The sequence below is a fragment of the Tupaia chinensis genome, unplaced genomic scaffold, assembly GCF_000334495.1.
Source record: "Tupaia chinensis unplaced genomic scaffold, TupChi_1.0 Scaffold000115_1, whole genome shotgun sequence".
NCBI classification, from domain to species: domain Eukaryota; kingdom Metazoa; phylum Chordata; class Mammalia; order Scandentia; family Tupaiidae; genus Tupaia; species Tupaia belangeri.
Genome location: NW_006159579.1, coordinates 2,760,521 through 2,779,956, shown reverse-complemented (window position 1 = coordinate 2,779,956; position 19,436 = coordinate 2,760,521). Strand labels below are relative to the sequence as shown.

At 40.3% G+C, this 19,436-nt stretch overlaps 1 protein-coding gene across 1 annotated transcript in view; it reads left to right on the top strand.

The window, feature by feature from the left end:
* Positions 1 to 19,436, top strand: part of UQCC1 (ubiquinol-cytochrome c reductase complex assembly factor 1) — a 145,477-nt gene that overhangs the window by 34,658 nt on the left and 91,383 nt on the right. Inside the window, exons 3-5 of the mRNA XM_006144049.3 lie at positions 2,244 to 2,339; positions 6,050 to 6,157; positions 16,509 to 16,581. Of these exons, the coding sequence (XP_006144111.1) occupies positions 2,244 to 2,339; positions 6,050 to 6,157; positions 16,509 to 16,581 (277 nt within the window). The remainder of the gene's footprint in view (positions 1 to 2,243; positions 2,340 to 6,049; positions 6,158 to 16,508; positions 16,582 to 19,436) is intronic.

Here is a 19,436-nt window from a genome sequence, read left to right as displayed (position 1 = left end):
TCAGCCCCCCCCCCCCTTCTGCCCCCACCCCCCCCCCCTTTTTTTTTTTTTACTACTTTTGAGTAGCTATTTTGTGAAAGGAACTTTACATATATAGCCATATGCTGCATAAATGACATTTTGGCCAGTGAGGGACTGAAATACCATGTAGTACCGTAAGATTATAATTGGCTAGGCCATATGGCCCAGGTGTATAGCAGGCTATGTCATTTAGGTTTATGTAAGTATATTCCCTGTTCAAAGAATGATGAAATTGCTTAATGGCACATTTCTTTCTTTCTTTCTTTAAGAATCATTTTATTATTTATTTATTTTGATTTGACCAGAGAGAGATGGGGGTAAGAGGAAAGCAAGCTGCCATGTCTGGGTCTTGAACCACAGTTGACCATGTGTGAGTCTAGCACCCTTAAGCACCATGCCACCTGCCGGCCTCCCAATGGCACATTTCTCAGAATGCATCCCTTCATTAAGCAACACATGACTGTGCTGTCTCACGTAGTCCTCACTACTACCGAAGTTCAGTTAAGTTGCCCATAGTCATGGAGTTTGTAGATAGAAGAGGCAAATTTCAAATTTAAAATTGGGGCCAGCCAGTGGTGTGGCTGGATCCCATATGACTGTGAGATTTGGGTCCCAGCCCTGGTGGCTTGGGAAACATGTGGGGCACATGTGCATGTTTGCCAAAAGTCCCTAGAGGAGAATGGCGGAGAAGGGATTATGGTATGGCCATCCCCCTGGGGGATAATTTCTTTTTTTTGGGGGGGGGGAGAGGTTTTTTTGCTATAGGGCATATGCACTTGCCAGACAGACAGAGACAGACAGAGAGACAGAAAGTGAGAAATCCCCCCCCAGGGGGGATGGCCACGCCCCAGTCCCTTCTCCTCCATTCTCCTCTTGGGATCTTGGGCACGCATGCACACGCACCCGGCGTGAGTTTTAAGCCACCGGGTCCTGGATGCGAACCACGGCCAACTACATGGGAGTCTAGCAACATAGCCATTAAGCTAACTGCTGGTCCCATGGGGAATAATTTCTTAACTCTCCCTCTCTCTGTCTCTCTCCAGCAAGTGCACTGCCCTATAGCAAAAAACCAAGAAATAAAACCTTAAAATCGTTAAGTCTTTGGGACCAGCAGATGGCATAATGATTGTGTCACTGAACTCCTACGTAGTCAGCTGTGGTTTGAGTCCCGTACCCGCAGCTTAAAACCCACACCGGTTGTGTGTACATGTGTGCCCAAAATCCTGGGAGAAGAATGGGGAAGGAATTGTGTCTTGGCCCAGAGGGTCATTTCTCACTTTCTGTCTTTCTGTCTCTCTGGCAAGGACATGTATCCTATAACAAAAATCTCTTTCAAAAAAAAAAAAATGAGTAAGTCTTTTTTTGTGTACTTCACAGCTGTCAATATTAAAGTAGTTACTTATCACTATTCTATTTTTTTTTTTTTTGGAGAGGTTTTTTTGCTATAGGGCTCGCCAGATAGACAGAGAAACAGAAAGTGAGAAATCACCCCCGTAGGGGGGATGGCCACGCTGCAGTCCCTTCTCCTCCATTTTCCTCTTGGGATCTTGGGCACACACGCACATGCGCCTGGCGTGAGTTTTAAGCCACCGGGTCTGGGACGCGAACTGCGGTCAACTGCGTGGGAGTCCAGCGACATAGCCATTACGCTAACTGCTGGTCCCGTCACTGTTCTATTTTTTTAGAGTTGACTTATGTTTATTTCCAGATTTCCAGATCTGAATCTTTTTTTTTTTTTCTTTCTTTCTTTTTTTTGGAGAGGTTTTTGCTATAGGGTGCGTGTGCTTGCCAGAAAGACAGAGAGACAGAAAATGATAAATCACCCCCCAGGGGGCATTGCCACGTTGCAATCCCTTCTCCTCCATTCTCCTCTTGGGATCTTGGGCACACATGAACGCACGCCCGGCATTGAGTTTAAGCCACCGGGTCCCGTACTTGAACCGTGGTCAACCTCATGAGAGTCAAGTGACATAGCCATTATGCCAACTCTTGGTCCCTGAATCCTTTTGTTTCTTAACGTATTCAGTAGATACTCATTGAGTATCTACCAAGTGCTAGAAACCATTCTAAATGCCTATCTTGGATGTCTTGGTGATCAGATCATCAAGAACTGGGCTAAGCAAGGTTAGAATGATCCTGCGTTCTTTATTTCAAAGCAGCTCTGCCTAGATTAACCCTCAGAGTCTATGCGCAGTACTGTTTGCATCTTTTTTATCCCACAGTGGCCTCAGATGAGCCAGTCTCAAGCATGTGTTGGATCAGAACAAATTCCTGGAATAGACGTACAGCAGAGTCGGCGGTATCACACCACAAACAAGGTGAGAGTTACTGATATCTATGTAGGGTGCTTTCACACATGTTCTCGTTTAGATCTAAACAAAGTTGTTAGCTAGGGGAGGCAGGGAGTTTTGGTGAATGCAGAAGGTGAGACTTGTAGGTCACTTTCCCAAGGTCACAGGGATGGTAAATGACAGTCCAATTGAGTGTTTGAAGCTAAGCCTTCTATGCCTATGTCCCATGTGTCTTCCATTGTGCTGTCTTGCTTATAAGACACTTTAGAAGAAGGACTTTGTGAAGTTTTAAAAGTTATTTATTTTCTCCTCCATTTTCCTCTTGGGATCTTGGGCACACACGCACATGCGCCTGGCGTGAGTTTTAAGCCACCGGGTCTGGGACGCGAACTGCGGTCAACTGCGTGGGAGTCCAGCGACATAGCCATTACGCTAACTGCTGGTCCCGTCACTGTTCTATTTTTTTAGAGTTGACTTATGTTTATTTCCAGATTTCCAGATCTGAATCTTTTTTTTTTTTTCTTTCTTTCTTTTTTTTGGAGAGGTTTTTGCTATAGGGTGCGTGTGCTTGCCAGAAAGACAGAGAGACAGAAAATGATAAATCACCCCCCAGGGGGCATTGCCACGTTGCAATCCCTTCTCCTCCATTCTCCTCTTGGGATCTTGGGCACACATGAACGCACGCCCGGCATTGAGTTTAAGCCACCGGGTCCCGTACTTGAACCGTGGTCAACCTCATGAGAGTCAAGTGACATAGCCATTATGCCAACTCTTGGTCCCTGAATCCTTTTGTTTCTTAACGTATTCAGTAGATACTCATTGAGTATCTACCAAGTGCTAGAAACCATTCTAAATGCCTATCTTGGATGTCTTGGTGATCAGATCATCAAGAACTGGGCTAAGCAAGGTTAGAATGATCCTGCGTTCTTTATTTCAAAGCAGCTCTGCCTAGATTAACCCTCAGAGTCTATGCGCAGTACTGTTTGCATCTTTTTTATCCCACAGTGGCCTCAGATGAGCCAGTCTCAAGCATGTGTTGGATCAGAACAAATTCCTGGAATAGACGTACAGCAGAGTCGGCGGTATCACACCACAAACAAGGTGAGAGTTACTGATATCTATGTAGGGTGCTTTCACACATGTTCTCGTTTAGATCTAAACAAAGTTGTTAGCTAGGGGAGGCAGGGAGTTTTGGTGAATGCAGAAGGTGAGACTTGTAGGTCACTTTCCCAAGGTCACAGGGATGGTAAATGACAGTCCAATTGAGTGTTTGAAGCTAAGCCTTCTATGCCTATGTCCCATGTGTCTTCCATTGTGCTGTCTTGCTTATAAGACACTTTAGAAGAAGGACTTTGTGAAGTTTTAAAAGTTATTTATTTATTTATTTTTTAATTGCTAGAGGATGCAAATGCTTGCCAGAGAGAGAGAAAGCACCCTGCAATGGGGTATGGTCACCCCATACCCTTTTCCCCTTTTTCTTTATCCTGTCAGGATTTTGGGTACACACATGTACCCAGCATGTTTTCAAGCTGCCAGTACTGGGACTCTAACTGTATTTAGGCATGTGGGATCTAGCTCCCTATACACAGCACTTAGCCATTGTGCTATTGAGCTGGCTCATGAATTTTTTTCTATGTTAAAAATCAGTAATACTGGGTCCAGCAGGTGGTGTAGTGGTTAAGGCGTTGGACTCCCACATGGCCGACTGTGATTCAAGTCCTGGACCTGGTGGCTTGAGACTCAGCCAAGTGCATGTCAATATATACCCAAAATCCTGAATGAAAAGTGGAGGAGAGGGGCTTGTGGCATGGGGGAGTGATTTCTCACTTTCTCTTTCTCTGTTTCTCTAGTGAGTGCATGGGCTCTATATCAAAAATCTCTCTTAAAAAAAAACCCAAAAAACCTAACTCTTAAAGAATTTCTTATTGGTTAGATAGCCTACTTTCAGAGAGATTTAGAATTACAACAGGTTTTTTTTCTGGAGTTGGTTTGTAAACTGTAACACTCATATCTTCTATATTCATTAGTAAATTTTGTTGGGAAATCATTATTTTGCACACTAAAGCATGCAAGTTTTTAAAAACATTTATTCAGGAAGCAGGTAGGTGGTGTGGTGGTTAAGACATTGGATTCCCACATGGTTGACCACAGTTTGAGTCTTGGACCTGGCGGCTTGCTTTCTTGCTTCCCCTTTCTTGCTCTCTCTATGGTCATATTAAAAAATAATAATAATAACAAATGGAATTAAGTAATTAAAAAAGTTATTTAGTGCTTGCTGTGGTTCGTTGTGTCCCTGAATGACTTTCTTTTCTTTACTCATGATAGAGTACATACATGGGCATGTGAGAGTGAAAGTAGGTAGGTAGAGATGGACATCTTCCACAGGATCTGATAACACTGTGATCCTCTCTCCATTCCTCCAATCCATTAGATCTTCAGCATGCATCTGCATGCCCCACATGTTTCAGGCTGACTGGGCTGGGGATTCAAACCATGTTAACCAACCATGTGAGATCTGGCTTCTCTTTTTTTTCTTTTTGGAGAGGTTTTTGTTATAGGACGCGTGTGCTTGCCAGACAGACAGAGACAGACAGAGAGACAGAAAGCGAGAAATCACCCCCCCAGGGGGGATGGCCATGCCGCAATCCCTTCTTCTCCATTCTGCTCTCGGGATCTTGGGCACGCATGCACTTGCACCCGGCGTACGTTTAAGCCACCGAGTCTGGGACTTGAACTGCGGTCGACTACATGGGAACCCAGCGACATAGCCATTACGCTAACTGCTGGTTCCAGATCTGACTTCTCTTGAGCAGCACATTACTGCTTGAATGATTTTGATTGCTTTCTAACTGTATTTTCTTTCTCTATCTTATTACATCAGTAAATATGAAAGCATTACTTATAATTGTTCTTTGAGAAAGGGAGGTCAAGATTTAAAAGTACTTGGTGACATGGTGGTTAAAGCACTGTACTCCTACATGGCTGGCTGTAGTTCAAGTCCTGGACCTGGCAGCTTGAAAATCACACTGGGCACATGCATGTGCATACTCAAAATCCCAAGAGAAGAGTGAGAGAAAAGGGATTGCAGTGTGGCCATCCTTCTTAGGGGGGATTTCTTACTTTTCTTCTTGCTGTCTCTCTCTGATGAGGATATGTATCTTATGGCAAAAACCTTAAAAAAAAAAAAAAAGATTTAAGAATACTTTTTTTTTAAAGAGAGATTTTTGCTATAGGGCACCTGTGCTCGCTAGAGAGAGACAGAAAGCAAGAAATCACCCCCTGGAGGGATGGCTATGCTGCAGCCTTTTCTCCTCCATTCTCTTCTTGGGATTTTGGGCATGTACACATAAGTGCCCGGTGTGAATTTCAAGCCGCTGTCTGGGACTTGAACCACAGTCGATTATGTGGGAGTCCAACAATGTAATGTAATCCTTACACCATCTGCTGGTTCTAAAAGTACTCTTTTTGATAGCACTTTCATTTTGATATCCTAAATCAATCATTTCCTTGATATAGGTTCATAAACATTACTCTGAAATTTGTAGGACATCTCTTAAATACAGCTTCATATGTGTTTGCATTGAGTGATAAGATGCCTAAAATGGGAGAATTAAAAATTGTAGGTGAAAAAAAATCTAAGCAATAAAAATGACCTCACATGTAATGAAGAACAAAAGCATTCTATTTTTAAAATGTGGTTTTGCAACTAATTTTGGTTTCTTTCTCTGGTTAAATAGCTTCCTACGGTCAAAGATTCTCCACAGCCTGTTGAGGAGAAGGTTGGTGCCCTCACAAAGATAATAGAAGCCATGGGATTCACAGGACCTTTGAAATACAGTAAATGGGTAAAGTCCTTTAAGTTCTTCTCATTTTTCCTTTTGGGTTTTGTCCTTTTTGCTCCTCATAGAGGATTTATTTATTTATTTTTACTTTTAAAAATAACTTTATTATGTATATTTGAGATATACAAAATATTAATGAAATTCAGAGATAAACACAACTTCGTACAGATTAGCCATATGTACCATCTCACACTGTTGTTTCACTTGTGTGGCAAGAGGAGCTAAAATCTCTTTAACAAAAACTATTACCTATTTCTTAATCTATTTTTTTTTCATTTTTGTGTCAATTGAATATTTTTACCCAGTTCTTCTCCCTCCCTCCTTCTGTTAAACCACCACCACCCTGTAATATATCTAGTATCTACAGTTGCCCTCCCTCCTATTATACCTTATGATCTTTCAGTTTCTGTTAATTCTATGTTCTTTTATAAGCAAGAAATCAGCTTCTTATTTCAATAGATCTTTTTGGATCAGCCCGTGGCCCAGCGGTTAAGTCAGCTGGATCCCACATGACCTGGACCTGGTGGCTTGAAAAACACGCCCAAAGGAGGGAGAAACGGAGAAAAGATTGCAGTGGCACGACCATGCCCCATGGGGGGTGCTTTTGCTTTTTCTCCTGCCTAGTTTTGAGGATTTTTTAAAGTTTCTGCTTTGCTTTTTATGAAATTCTTACATTATTTGTTCAAAATGTGCCTGTCCCTTATCCACTACTTCCAAGTTAGATCTACCAACATGTGGGGTTGAAATACTCCCTCAGCCTCATTCCTTGGAAGTAGCTCACAGTCGCAGGCACAGCAATAAGTCTGGACTTTCCAGGTCTCAGCTGCATGGTATACCATACAGATGAGTTCTAAGGAGTCAGATGGGCCATGTGTTCTAATGAACAGCATTCTTTTTTAAGTTATTTCATTTATTTATTTAATTATTGTATTAACTTTTTATTTATTTATTTATTTATCTTAATTTGATCAGAGAGGGGAGAGAAAGTGAGAAAGTAAGCTGCCAGGTCTGGGACTCAACCAAGGCATGTGGGAGCCCAGCACCTTAGCTATCACGCCACGTGCCGGCCCTGAGCAGCATTCTTAAAGAAGCGTGCATTACTCTGATGAATCCGTATATATAAGTGATATTTATCAGGTCATTATAATGACTTTCCTTAAAATTTTACTAATAAGTACTATTTTTAGCTAATTAAGGCTGTTATTTATTAATATTCTTATTATGGAAGGGTATTTGTTAGCTCCTTTGTTGTATTACTCCTAGTCAATTTTTTTTTTGAGAGGTTTTTGCTATAGGGTGCATACGCTCGCCAGAAAGACAGAAAATGAGAAATCACCCCCCAGGGGGGACGGCCACGCCTCAGTCCCTTCTCTTCCATTTCCTCTCGGGATCTTGAGCACATATGCACACGCGACCGGTGTGAGTTTAAACCACCAGGTCTGGGACTCGAATCACAGTAGACTACATGGCAGTCCAGCGACATAGCCATTACGCTAACTGCTGGTCCCACTCCTAGTCAATTTTTGCCCTAGCACATTATCTGTTATATAGTAATTGCTCTAAATGAACAAAAGTCCTCACAGCATCAGGCACATACTGCCCCTGGGCTTCTGTAACACCTTTAACCAATTTAAGTAATAAACCATTAGTAGTTCAGTTTTTCTCAGCCCAGTTCTCTCTCTCTCTTTTTTTTTTTTTTCCTTTTGAGAGAGATTTTTGCTATAGAATACTCCCCAGGGAGACAGAGAGAGACAGAAAGACAGAAAGTGAGAAATTCCCCTCAGGGGGATGGCCATGCTGTAATCTCCGTTATCTCTTGGTACTACCATTTCTTTCTTTCATTATGGAAAAGTGCTGTTTAATGCCTTTCAGGGTTGCCGAAATACTAGATAAGCCCATTTGGTCACAAATTATAAAATAACACAAGCCAACACAAAGTGATAGTGAAGGCTTCTAGAAAATATCAATTGCTGGGAGCAGCAGATGGCATGGTGGTGAAGTGCGCTGGACTCTGACATGGCCAGCTGCGGTTTGAGTCCCAGATCTGGCGACTTGCTTTCTCCCTTTCTCTCTCTCTCTCTCTCTCTCACACATGCTGTCCCTCTCTGGTCAGGTTAAAATAAATAAATAGAGTTAAATAAAACAATTCTTTGCTGAAATGACCAAGTTACATCATTTTAACAAATTGGATTCAAATTAGTTTCAACTTTAATATGGACTTCTAATTTTGGTACTTCTTGTAATGTCTGATTCTCTTCCTAACAAGTTTCAGTGTAACAAATATAAATTTTTTTTCTGTAATCTCTCTTTTACATATATTTTGAGAAATGAACAGTGATTCCATAAGCATCTTGTTCATAAGGGTGTTTGAAAAGTATAATGAGAACACAAATACCAAAAAGAATGATGTTCCTGATACCCTAAGGTTATGCAGTATCTTAATCAATAAAGAAATAGTAGTTTTGTTCATCAGTCATATTTTTTACATATTAATTCTTTTTTTTTTTTTGGAGAAGTTTTTGCTATAGGGCGCATGCACTTGCCAGACAGACAGAGAGAGACATAGAGACAGAAAGCGAGAAATCTCCCCCCGGGGGGGATGGTTACGCCACAATCCCTTCTCCCCCATTCTCCTCTCGGGATCTTGGGCAAGCACACACACACGCCCGGCGTGAGTTTTAAGCCACCGGGTCCGGGAGGCGAACCGCAGTCGACTACGTGGGAGTCCAGTGACATAGCCATTACGCTAACTGCTGGTTCCCTACATATTCTTGACAATTGATAATTATTGGTATATTTGGTAATGTTAGTAATTAGGATCTTTTCCTTCTCAAAAAAATTAGGTTATGATTATGGCATTTAGACTTAAAAACTTGAAATAATATGTTTTGTTTGAAAACTAGTAGTTAAAAGGAGAGGAAAATGAGCAAAAAGAAAGAAAAGAGAGAAAAACTTACTTTTTCATTTATTTCTTGGTGATTAGATTATGTTGGGAGGAGGGGGCCAGAGCAGGTGGCGTGGTGGGTTAAGGCGATGGACATTCCCACATGGCCGACCACGGTTCGAGTCCCTGGACCTGGTGGCTTGCTTTCTCACTTTCCTGTTCTCTCTCTCTCTGTTTCTCTCTGATCAAATTAAAAAAAAAAAAAAAGAATGAATAGATAAAATTAAATAATAAAAAATTTTAAAAGATTATGTTTGGATAATACCATACATTTTGCCTGGGCTTTATTTTTTTTTAAAAGAATTGTTTTATTTATTGTTATTATTTTTTAATTTGATGAGAGAGAGAGAGAGAGAGAGAGAGAGAGGAAAAGTAAGAAAGCAAGCTGTCAGGCCCAGTACTTGAACTGCAGTTGGCTATGTGGAAGTCCAGTGCCCTAACCACACACTGGCTCCAGGTCTGTTTTTTTAATGACCCTAGAGGGAAAATTGGCTACCATTTGGAGGATTACTAAGTCATTAAGAAAACTCCTTTACCTGATTTAGCTTAACTTAGCTTCTGATTCCTCTTGGTTCCTTTATGACCTTGACCAAATCCCTGATAATTTGCATTTAAAAAATATTTTGTGAGGCCAGAGGTGACATGGTGGTTATGGTACTTGTAGTCCCACATGGCTGAGCATGGTTTATGTCCCAGACCTGGTGGCTTGAAAATCACACTGGGTGCATATATGTGTGTGCCCAAAATCCCAAGAAGAAAATGGAGAAGGGGTTTTTAGATTTGTTACATCAAAATATCAAAGTATGACATTCTAGAATACATTAGGTGGAAAAATATAGGTATAACTTTATATTTTGAAAGACTGAGAGTCTTTTTCCCAGAAATGTTGACTCAAAAATCCATTAGATTTGTTAAAAACATTTTTAAAAGAATGATTTATTTAATTTTATTCATTCATTCATTTATTTATTTTTTTAGAATTATTTTACTTAACTTTATTTTATATATGTATGTATTTATTTCTTTATTTAAATTTGACCAGAGAGGGACAGAGTGAGAGAGAGAAAGTGAGAAAGCAAGCCACCAGGACCAGGACTTGAACCACGGTTGGCCATGTGGGAGTCCAGCACTCTTAACCACCATGCTACCTGCCAGCCCCTTCATTCATTTATTTTTTAATTTGACCAGAAAGAGACACACACAGAGGGGGAGAGAGAGAGAGAAAGAGAGAAAGTCAGAAAGCAAGCCACCAATTCTGGGGCTTGAACTGTGGCAGCCATGTGGGAGTGGAGTGTCCAGCACCTTAACCACCATGCCACCTGCTAGTCCCCAAAAATCCACTAGATTGCACCAGCAGAATTTATTGTTTTGTGTTTCCACATGTATTTCATTAGAGAGTAAAATGTCTCTCTGTCTGTAGTTAACAGTATCAACTACCTGTTCTCTTATCTTCTTTAACTTTTTCACATATATTTCCCATTTTTCTTCTAGAATTATATTAAGAATTTCATATATAACTTTTCCTTGCCTATTTGAATATCTTGAAATAACTGTTTAAAAAATTATTTATTTCATTTTATTTTTTGTTATTTTATTTTAAAAGTTTGACCAGAGAAAGAGAGAGAGAGGAAAGCAGGAAAGCAAGCTGTCAGATCTGGGACTTGAACCACAGTCAGTCATGTGGGAGCCCACTGCCGCAACCACCATGCCATCTGCTGGCCCAATAACTATTTTTTTAATTGCCAAAAGGTGCACACTCACCACAAAGAGAGAGTGAGTGCACGTATGCACATACCCTCATGGGGCATGGTTACACCTCATTCCTTTTTCCTCCATTCCTCCTTCCTGTGAGGATTTTGGGCACAAATACAAATATACACAGACACACGCAAATACATGTAGACACATACCCTGCATGTTTTTCAAGTTTCCAGGGTTAGGATTCAAACTCTGACTGGCCATGTGAGATCCAGCTCTATTAACTGCCTTGCCATGGGGCCAGCTCTGAAATAATCATTCTTTTTCATTGTTTTTATGTAGCAATATCAGATTAGATAAGGGCAACGCTTACCAGACTCAGCCAGATGCCATAGAGTAGGTAGTTTCCTTATTAGTAATTAAGCAAAAATATTATTCCCGTTCTGAAGGACAGTGACAAACTGGATTGTATTAGGCAGTGAGCCTTGTGAAAACTTCAGAAATTATGTTGACTGAAGAATGGTTAAAGATACAGGGATACTGGGAACCAGCAGTTAGCGTAATGGCGATGTCGCTGGACTCCCACGTAGTCGACTGTGGTTCACGTCTCGGACCCGGTGGCTTAAATCTCACGCCGGGCACGTGTGCGTGCGTGCCCAAGATCCCGAGAGGAGAATGGAGGAGAAGGGATTGCGGCGTGACCATCCCCCCTGGGGGGTGATTTCTCGCTTTCTGTCTCTATGTCTCTGTCTGTCTGGCGAGCGCACGCGCCCTATAGCAAAAACCTCTCCAAAAAAAAAAAAAAAAAGATACAGGGATACTTAGCCTGGAAAAGAGAAGATATGGTAGTTCTTAAATATTTTAGGCATAAATGTTAAAAAAAAAATGAAAGGACTTAATCTGAGGTATTTCAGTGGGCAGAATAATGTTTAATAAATGTTACAGAAAGCAGATTTAAGTTCAATAAAACAAAAAAATCTGACAACGAGGGTTGGAATTGTCCTCTAGTGGGATAGGTAGCCTTACAAGGTCATTGGTCTTGTTTGAACAGGGGCCTAGATGGTTGAATGTGAGTCAAGAATGCTGTAGAAGGAATTTCAGCACAGAATAGAAGGTTCAAATAACTGAAAGTCCTTTCCAGCTCTCACACAACTGTTAGTACAAGCCTTTTACTAGATTCATTTTTCATCCTGTAGGATGGTACAAAATGCATCATTAGTGGGAGAGCAGGTTTTCGTTTCCTAAACCTGTTCTAAGTGCTTCTGTTTTAGTCAAGTAGACTGATAAATTCTTCCAAAGTTAGAATGAAATAAACATGAAGTCATCCAAGGACCAGAATAACTTGTATTAACTGGGTGGAAATTTAGTCCACCTATCTCCTTAACTTACATTAACACATGATTCCTTTTTTTCTTTGACAGGGTCTCACTATGTCATGATCCTTCTGTCTCAGCCTCCTGAGTAGCTGGGACTACAGGCTTGTGCCACCATGCTAACTTTTTTAGATAGTATCTTGCTATGTTGTCCTCACTGGTTTTGAGCTCTCAAGCCTCTTGCCTCAGCCTCCTGAGCAGCTGGGACTGTCAGTACATAGTATAGTGTCTGGTGTTAAGGGTGGGCCTGGAATTGAACTCTGGCCTTCCATGTGATCTCAGCCTGCCAAGTAGCAGCACCACTCAGTGTGCTACCACAGCTGGTCCAATGCATGACCTTGAAGAGGTTCTTTCCTCAAGTTGTTATTTCCAGTCCCTGTGTGATGGTCTTTAGAGATTTGTCCAGGAAACTGGCTCACCCCAGTATAAAGGCTTGGCTTTGTTGTTGGAAAAGTGAAGAATTAAAAAGTGTTCCTGATTGCCAGAGGATGAGTACTGTACGAACACACTGGCCAACCTGGTAAAATTTTCATTATTTTTAATGAGTACTTTTTCACAAGAATATGTAGGAGAAAGAAGAGAATGCTTCCTTCTCAAGGAAAGCCTTGTCCTTGGAGGCAAGTCTGCCCTTCCTCAGGCAGGGTGATTATGAACCTAGAAGACTTTATAAATAGGAAGCTAAAGGAAACTGCACAGTTTTTAAAAATCAAAAAATAGGCAGTTAGGAATTTTAGTTAAACTTATAAATTTTTTGTTGAACTGGGCTATAAACTCCATGAGAACAGTTTTTGTTATTTTATTTATTGCTCTATTCTCAGCATTCAGCCCAGTCCCAGGCACTGAGTTAGGTACTCAGTAAACTATCTGTTCAGTGAAGTGAAGCGCCAACAGATACCCTGAGCTCCCTGTCTCAAAGATAGGAATTGGTCTGTCAAAGCCAAAATAGTAGGATAATAATATCATCCCTATATCATTAGTTTGGTGATGGTATAAACCAGTGCTTCCCAAAATATGTTTTGTGGTCAGATACATACTTCTGAGAGATACAGGTATTAACAAAGTTAAATAGGCTTTTTTTTTTTGTCTATTGATACAGTGAATTACATTGATTTGCTGATGTTGAATCAGCTTGGCATTTATGGGATAAATCCCATTTGATCATGATATATTTTCTTTTTAAATACTGATAGATTCGGGGCCAGCAGTTGGCATAATGGCTATGTTGCTGGACTCCCATGTAGTTTACTGTGGTTCGAGTCCTGGACCTGGTGGTTTAAACTCATCCTGGGCGTGCATGTGTGTGCCTAAGATCCCAAGAGGAGAATGAAGGAAAAGGGATTGCGGTGTGGCCATTCCCCCTGGGGGAGTGATTTCTGGCTTTCTGTCTCTCCGTCTCTCTCTTTCTGGTGAGTGCACACACCATATAGCAAAAACCTCTCAAAAAAAAAAAGAAGTGATAGATTCAATTGTTAGTATTTTGTTAAGTACTTTTGCATCTATATTTATGAAGGCCATGGTTTTGCAGTTTTTTTTTTTTTCTTAATGACTTTGCTAATGGTGGCCTTGTATTAATAGAATGAACTGGAGGACCAGCAGATGGTGTAATGGTTACACCTCTGGACTCTCAGGTAGACGACCACAGTTCGAGTCCTGGTCCCAGCAGCTTAAACTCACGTCAGGCATGTGTGCATGTGTGCTCAAAATCTTGAGAAAAGAAAGGAGAAGAAGGGATTGTAGCATGACCATTTCCTTGGGGGTGATTTTTTTCTTTCTGTCTCCAGCGAGCGCAAGCAGCCTATAGCAAAAATCTCTAAAAAAAAAAAAAACTGCTGGGAAGTGTTCGTTCCTCTTGCTTCCTGGAAGAATTTGTCTAGATTTGGTGTCCTTTAAGTGTTTGGTAAAATCTAATGTCACCTGCATGTATTTTCTTTTTGGAAAAGTTTTTAACCACAAATCCAATTTCTTTAATAGACATAGGACTATTCAAGTTATTTATTCTAATGAGCTTTGGTAGTTTGTGTCTTTCAAGAAATTTCTGCATTTTATCTAAGTAATCTAAATCATGGTAGTCTCTTACTATCTTATTTTAGTTTCTTTAGAGTATGTAGTGATGTTCCCTCTCTGATTCCTGGTACTGGTTATTTGTGTCCTCTGTTTGCCTTCTTCTTGATCAATCTGGCTAAAGGTTACCAATTTTATTGATATTTTCAAAGAATGAACTTTGGTTTCTTTGATTTTTTTCTATATGTATTTTTTTGTTTTTAATTTCATTGGTTTCTGCTCTTACTTTTTATTGCAGAGGACATGTGCACTCACTAGAGAGAGCAACAGGGAGAGAGAGAGAAGCCCTCAGTGGGGCATGATCACACTGTAATCCTCTTTCATTCATTCCTCCTTCCCAGCAGAATTTTGAGCACAAGCACACAGGTACCTGGTGTGCTTTTCAAGCCACTGTAGTTGGCCATGTGGCCCTTAACTATTATGCTGTGGAGTTAGCCTTCTATTATTTTTTATGATGTCATTCTTGCTCCTTGCTTTTAGGTTTAACTTGCTTTTTTTTCTAGTGTTTTACCATAGGCTTTATTTACTTATTATTTTTAGAGAGAGATTTTTGCCATAGAGTGCATGTGTTCGCTGGAGAGATGGAGAGACAGAAAGTGAGAAATAACCCCCCCCCGGCGGGAATGGCCATACTGCAGTCCCCTCTCCTCCATTTTCCTCTGGGGATTTTAGGCATACACGCACTTATGCCTGGTATGAGTTTGAAGCCCTTGGGTCTGGGCCTTGAACCACGGTCAACCACATGAGAGTCCAGTGACGTAAACATTACGCCATCTGCTGGGCCCCAATATGGACTTTATTTAAGTGGAGACTTCTAATGATGATTTACTCCCCAGATAGGCATATCTGATTTCCATTTGCTCTATGTAGTTTTTTCCTATATGAACTTTAGAGTAAAAGCTTTTTTTTTAAAAATAATTATTTATTTAATTTTATTTATTCATTCATTCATTTTAATTTGACCAGAGAGAGAGAGACAGAGAGAGAGTGAGAGGGAAAGTGAGAAAGCAAGCCACCAGGTCTGGTATTTGAACCGCAGTCGGCCATGTGGGAGTGTCCAGTGCCTTAACCACCATCCCACCCGCTGGTCCCCTAGACTAAAAAAGCTTTAGAGACATGACAGATCTCAAAATAGCAAATACAGAAATCTTAATTATAATCAGAGACATAATCCTTCCTTAATTTATTGTGTGTACTTTTACCCATCAGAGACACTGCTTTTTTGAATACAGCAAGTATAGGAAAATAAGAACGTTATACAGTATTGGGTATAATGTATCCGTGGTGACTTTGGACCTTAATAACATGGCCCTTAATAACATATCTTTACTAATTCTGGACTGGTTTTTCTTCAGTTGCTGTGCCATTCTCACTGTGCATATTTTAGTCCGTGCAAATTCGAGTTTGGAACTTGCCCTGTCATTTTAAGTAAAAACAAGTTTCTACAAGCCTATTGTTGATGTGCTAATTTATTTAGTTGTCTCTTTAATGAAATGTTTTGAAAGTTTTTGAAATGTCTATCCTTGTAGCACTGAGTTGATCTTCAGACCACTAATTCATCTTTTAAAATATTTATTTTTTTAGATTTATTTTTATTAAGGCATAGTTACATACAATAAAAGATACAAATCTTAAGTATAAGCTCACTAAAAAAATCGAAACTACCACTTCTGTCAAGATCCTAAAAGAATTTATTAGTGCTTTGGGGATAGTAAAAGGTTGATCTTTTTACTATATTTTACCTTCATTAGAAATCTTTATGTATATACCAAGTGTTCTTTTAACCAGCTGACTATAAAACTAAGGAAAATCCAGGAAAAAAGACTCCCTCCTCCATCCAAAAAAAGGGAAAGATTTGTAGAATAGTAGTATTTCTGAGGAATGGCTTGAGGGTTTTTCTATGCTTGATTTATAAGGATAGGTAATTTTTTAAATACAAGATTTTAGATGATAAAGAGTTGATGTGGATAACACCTAACAGTTTTGTAGAGGTTCAAATGTGGTAAAATGGCTTAATTAAGAGAGATTTTACTTAATATTGGAAAGACCTTTTAGACATTTATTTTGCTGCTAAAATCCTAAAATGTAAAAATTGTATGACATCAGAATGAATGGCTAACTTTAAGAAAAAAAAATCCGTAATGTTTTTAATTGCCTAGAGACAGGTTTAGACTTGTCCTTCTAGCTGAAGAAATAGAAGATTCTGTGACCCATTTCTGATGGCACTGGAACATCCACTTGGTCATGTCTTGAGTTTGGTTTTATTTTCTTTGTCTAGAAGATTAAGATTGCGGCCCTGCGCATGTATACTAGCTGTGTGGAGAAAACTGACTTCGAGGAATTCTTTCTAAGTAAGTTATTATTTGATGGTTCCAAAAAAGAAAATGAATCGTTTGTTTATTTTTATGATTATATTTTAACAGTTTAGCTTTTTTAAGGTCAATAGTAAAACAGTTTTTCTTGTACAGAGTGTATTATATAAGCTATTTTTCTGCTTTAATAGAATAAACAAAGGCCAGAAGAACCCTATAAATAAAACTTTTTTTTTTTTTTTTTGAGAGGTTTTGGCTATAGGGCGCATGCGCTCGCCAGACAGAGACAGAGAGACAGAAAGCGAGAAATCACCCCCCAGGGGGGATGGCCACGCCGCAATCCCTTCTCCTCCATTCTCCTCTCGGGATCTTGGGCACGTACGCACACACGCCTGGGTGAGTTTTAAGCCACTGGGGCTGGGACGCGAACCACAGTCGACTGTGGGAGTCCAGCGACATAGCCATTACGCTAACTGCTGGTTCCCAACAATTTTTAAAGTTTTTTTTTTTTTCAAAGTAAAAACTTGTCTAGTATTTTTACATTATCATCCCTCTTGTTTGCATATATATGTATATGGCACATGCACTTGCGAGAGAGAGAAAGAGAGAGAGAAAACAGCCCCCTTGGGGGATACCCATACTACAATCCCTTCTCCAATCTCCTCTTGGGATTTTGAGTATGCATGCATACGTGCCCAATGTGATTTTCAAACTGCTGTGTCTAGGACTCAAATCGTGCAGCCAACCATGTGGGATATAGCACCTTATCCTCCACTGCAGGCCCCACACATTCATCTTCTTTTTCTTATTCTTTTTTTTTTTTTTAAGAATTATTTAATTTATTATGTTTTTAATTTGCTATAGGGTGTGCATACTTACTAGATGGGGAGAGAGAGAGAAAATGAGAAAGCAAGCTGCCAGGTCTGGGACTCGAACCACAGTCAGTCATGTGGGAGTGTGGAGTCCTAAGCACCATGCCACCTGTAGCCCCCACTTGCATCATCTTACATAAGAGTACTCTTAGTAAACACATCCAGTCTTACATTATGGATGTTTCTTTTTAATCACCAGAGGGCATGTGTATTTGCCAGAGAAAGAGAAAAAGAGAGAGAGGGAGAGAGCACCCCTACTGGGATGTAGTCATGCTACAATCAGTTCTCCTCCAGGTCCCATGTCTCTGGGATTTTGGGCGCACACACATACCTAGGTCAGCAGGGCTGAGATTCAAATCGCAAGGTCAGCCATGTGGGAACTGGCTCCTTTAACCACTAGGACATGGGGTTGACCCTGCTTCTAGTTATTAATTGTTTTAATCCCAGAATAAGTTTTATGATTTTTCTTCTTTCTATGAAAGGATTATTGGGTCAAAAGGCACATATAATTTTATTATTTATGCCATATTGATACAGTGCTTCCCAATAGGGTTTTACTGGTTTAGACCACTTCATTGTATCAATACAAAATTTATTTTGATCCTGTAAACAATTGTACTTATTAACAAATTTAATTAAAGTAGTAAAGTTATTAGGAGAACGTAAACCAATTTTTTTTTCTCTTTCTTTTTTTAGGTTTTTGTCTTAGGGTGTCTGTACTTGCTGGAGAGAGAAACAGAGAGAGGAAAAGTGAGAAATCATACTCCAGGGGGGACGGCCATGCTACTACAGTCCCTTCTCTTCTGTTCTCCTCTTGGGAATTTGGACATGCACACACATGAGCCTGGCATGATTTTCAAGCCACAGGGTACGAGACTCGAACCATCAATTGTGTGGGAGTCTATTGCCTTAACCACCATGCCACCAGCTGGCTCCCAGCCTCTCTCTTTCTCTTTAATATTTTGTTAAAGAATTGTTTATTTAATTATATTACTATTATTATTATTTTTACCATGAATCAAATTTTCCCACAAAGGGAATTTTATTGATTACTTTATTCCCTCACAAAAAGACCAACTGTGGGAACCAGCAGTTAGCGTAATGGCTATGTCGCTGGACTCCCACGTAGTCGACGGCAGTTTGCCAGTCGGGACCCGGTGGCTTAAAACTCACACCAGGTGCATGTGCGTGTGTGACCAAGATCCTGAGAGGAGAATGGAGGAGAAGGGATTGCGGCGTAACCATCCCTCCTGGGGGGGTGATTTCTCGCTTTCTGTCTCTATGTCTCTCTCTGTCTGCCCCATAGCGAAAACCCCCCCAAAAAAAAAAAAAAAAAGACCAACTGTAATCAAATGAGGTGAACATTCATCTCAAGATTTTGTCATCTTCGGAACCAGCAGATGTGTAATGACTACATTCCTGGACTCCCACATAGTCAACCGTGGTTTGCGTCTCGGACCCAGTGGCTTAAACTAATGCCAGGTACTTGTCTGTGCATGCCTAAGATCCCAAGTGGAGAAGGGATTACGGTGGCCATCCTCCCTATAGGGTGATTTCTCGCTTTCTGTCTCTCTCTGTCTTTCTGGCGAGCATACACACCCTATAGCAAAAATCTCTCTCAAAATAACAAAACAAAACAAAAAGATTTTGTTGTCTTTATAATAAAACAAAAGATGAAGCCTACAACTGGATCAGTTGGCCCTTTCTCTTCTTATCTCCTCCCAGTTCAAAATGCTCGCATCTCTTAATAGCCAGCATTCTCTTAGATCTGCAGTTGAGCTCGATACATTCAATCCTCAGCACAATCTTCTTTGTAGTTTTTGCCTTTTTCTAGAAAACAGGCTTAGTCTGTCCACCACAGCTGCTCTGCTTCCTGTCATAATGCCGCTTTCCCTGAGCATACAGAGAATCCTTGCCCTTTTTGTACTGTGTCACTTTCTGAGGTTGGTGCTTGCCACACTTCTTACAGAAAAGTTTGGCAGGTTGGTTTTTTTTTTTTTTTTTTTTTTTTTTTTTTTTTTT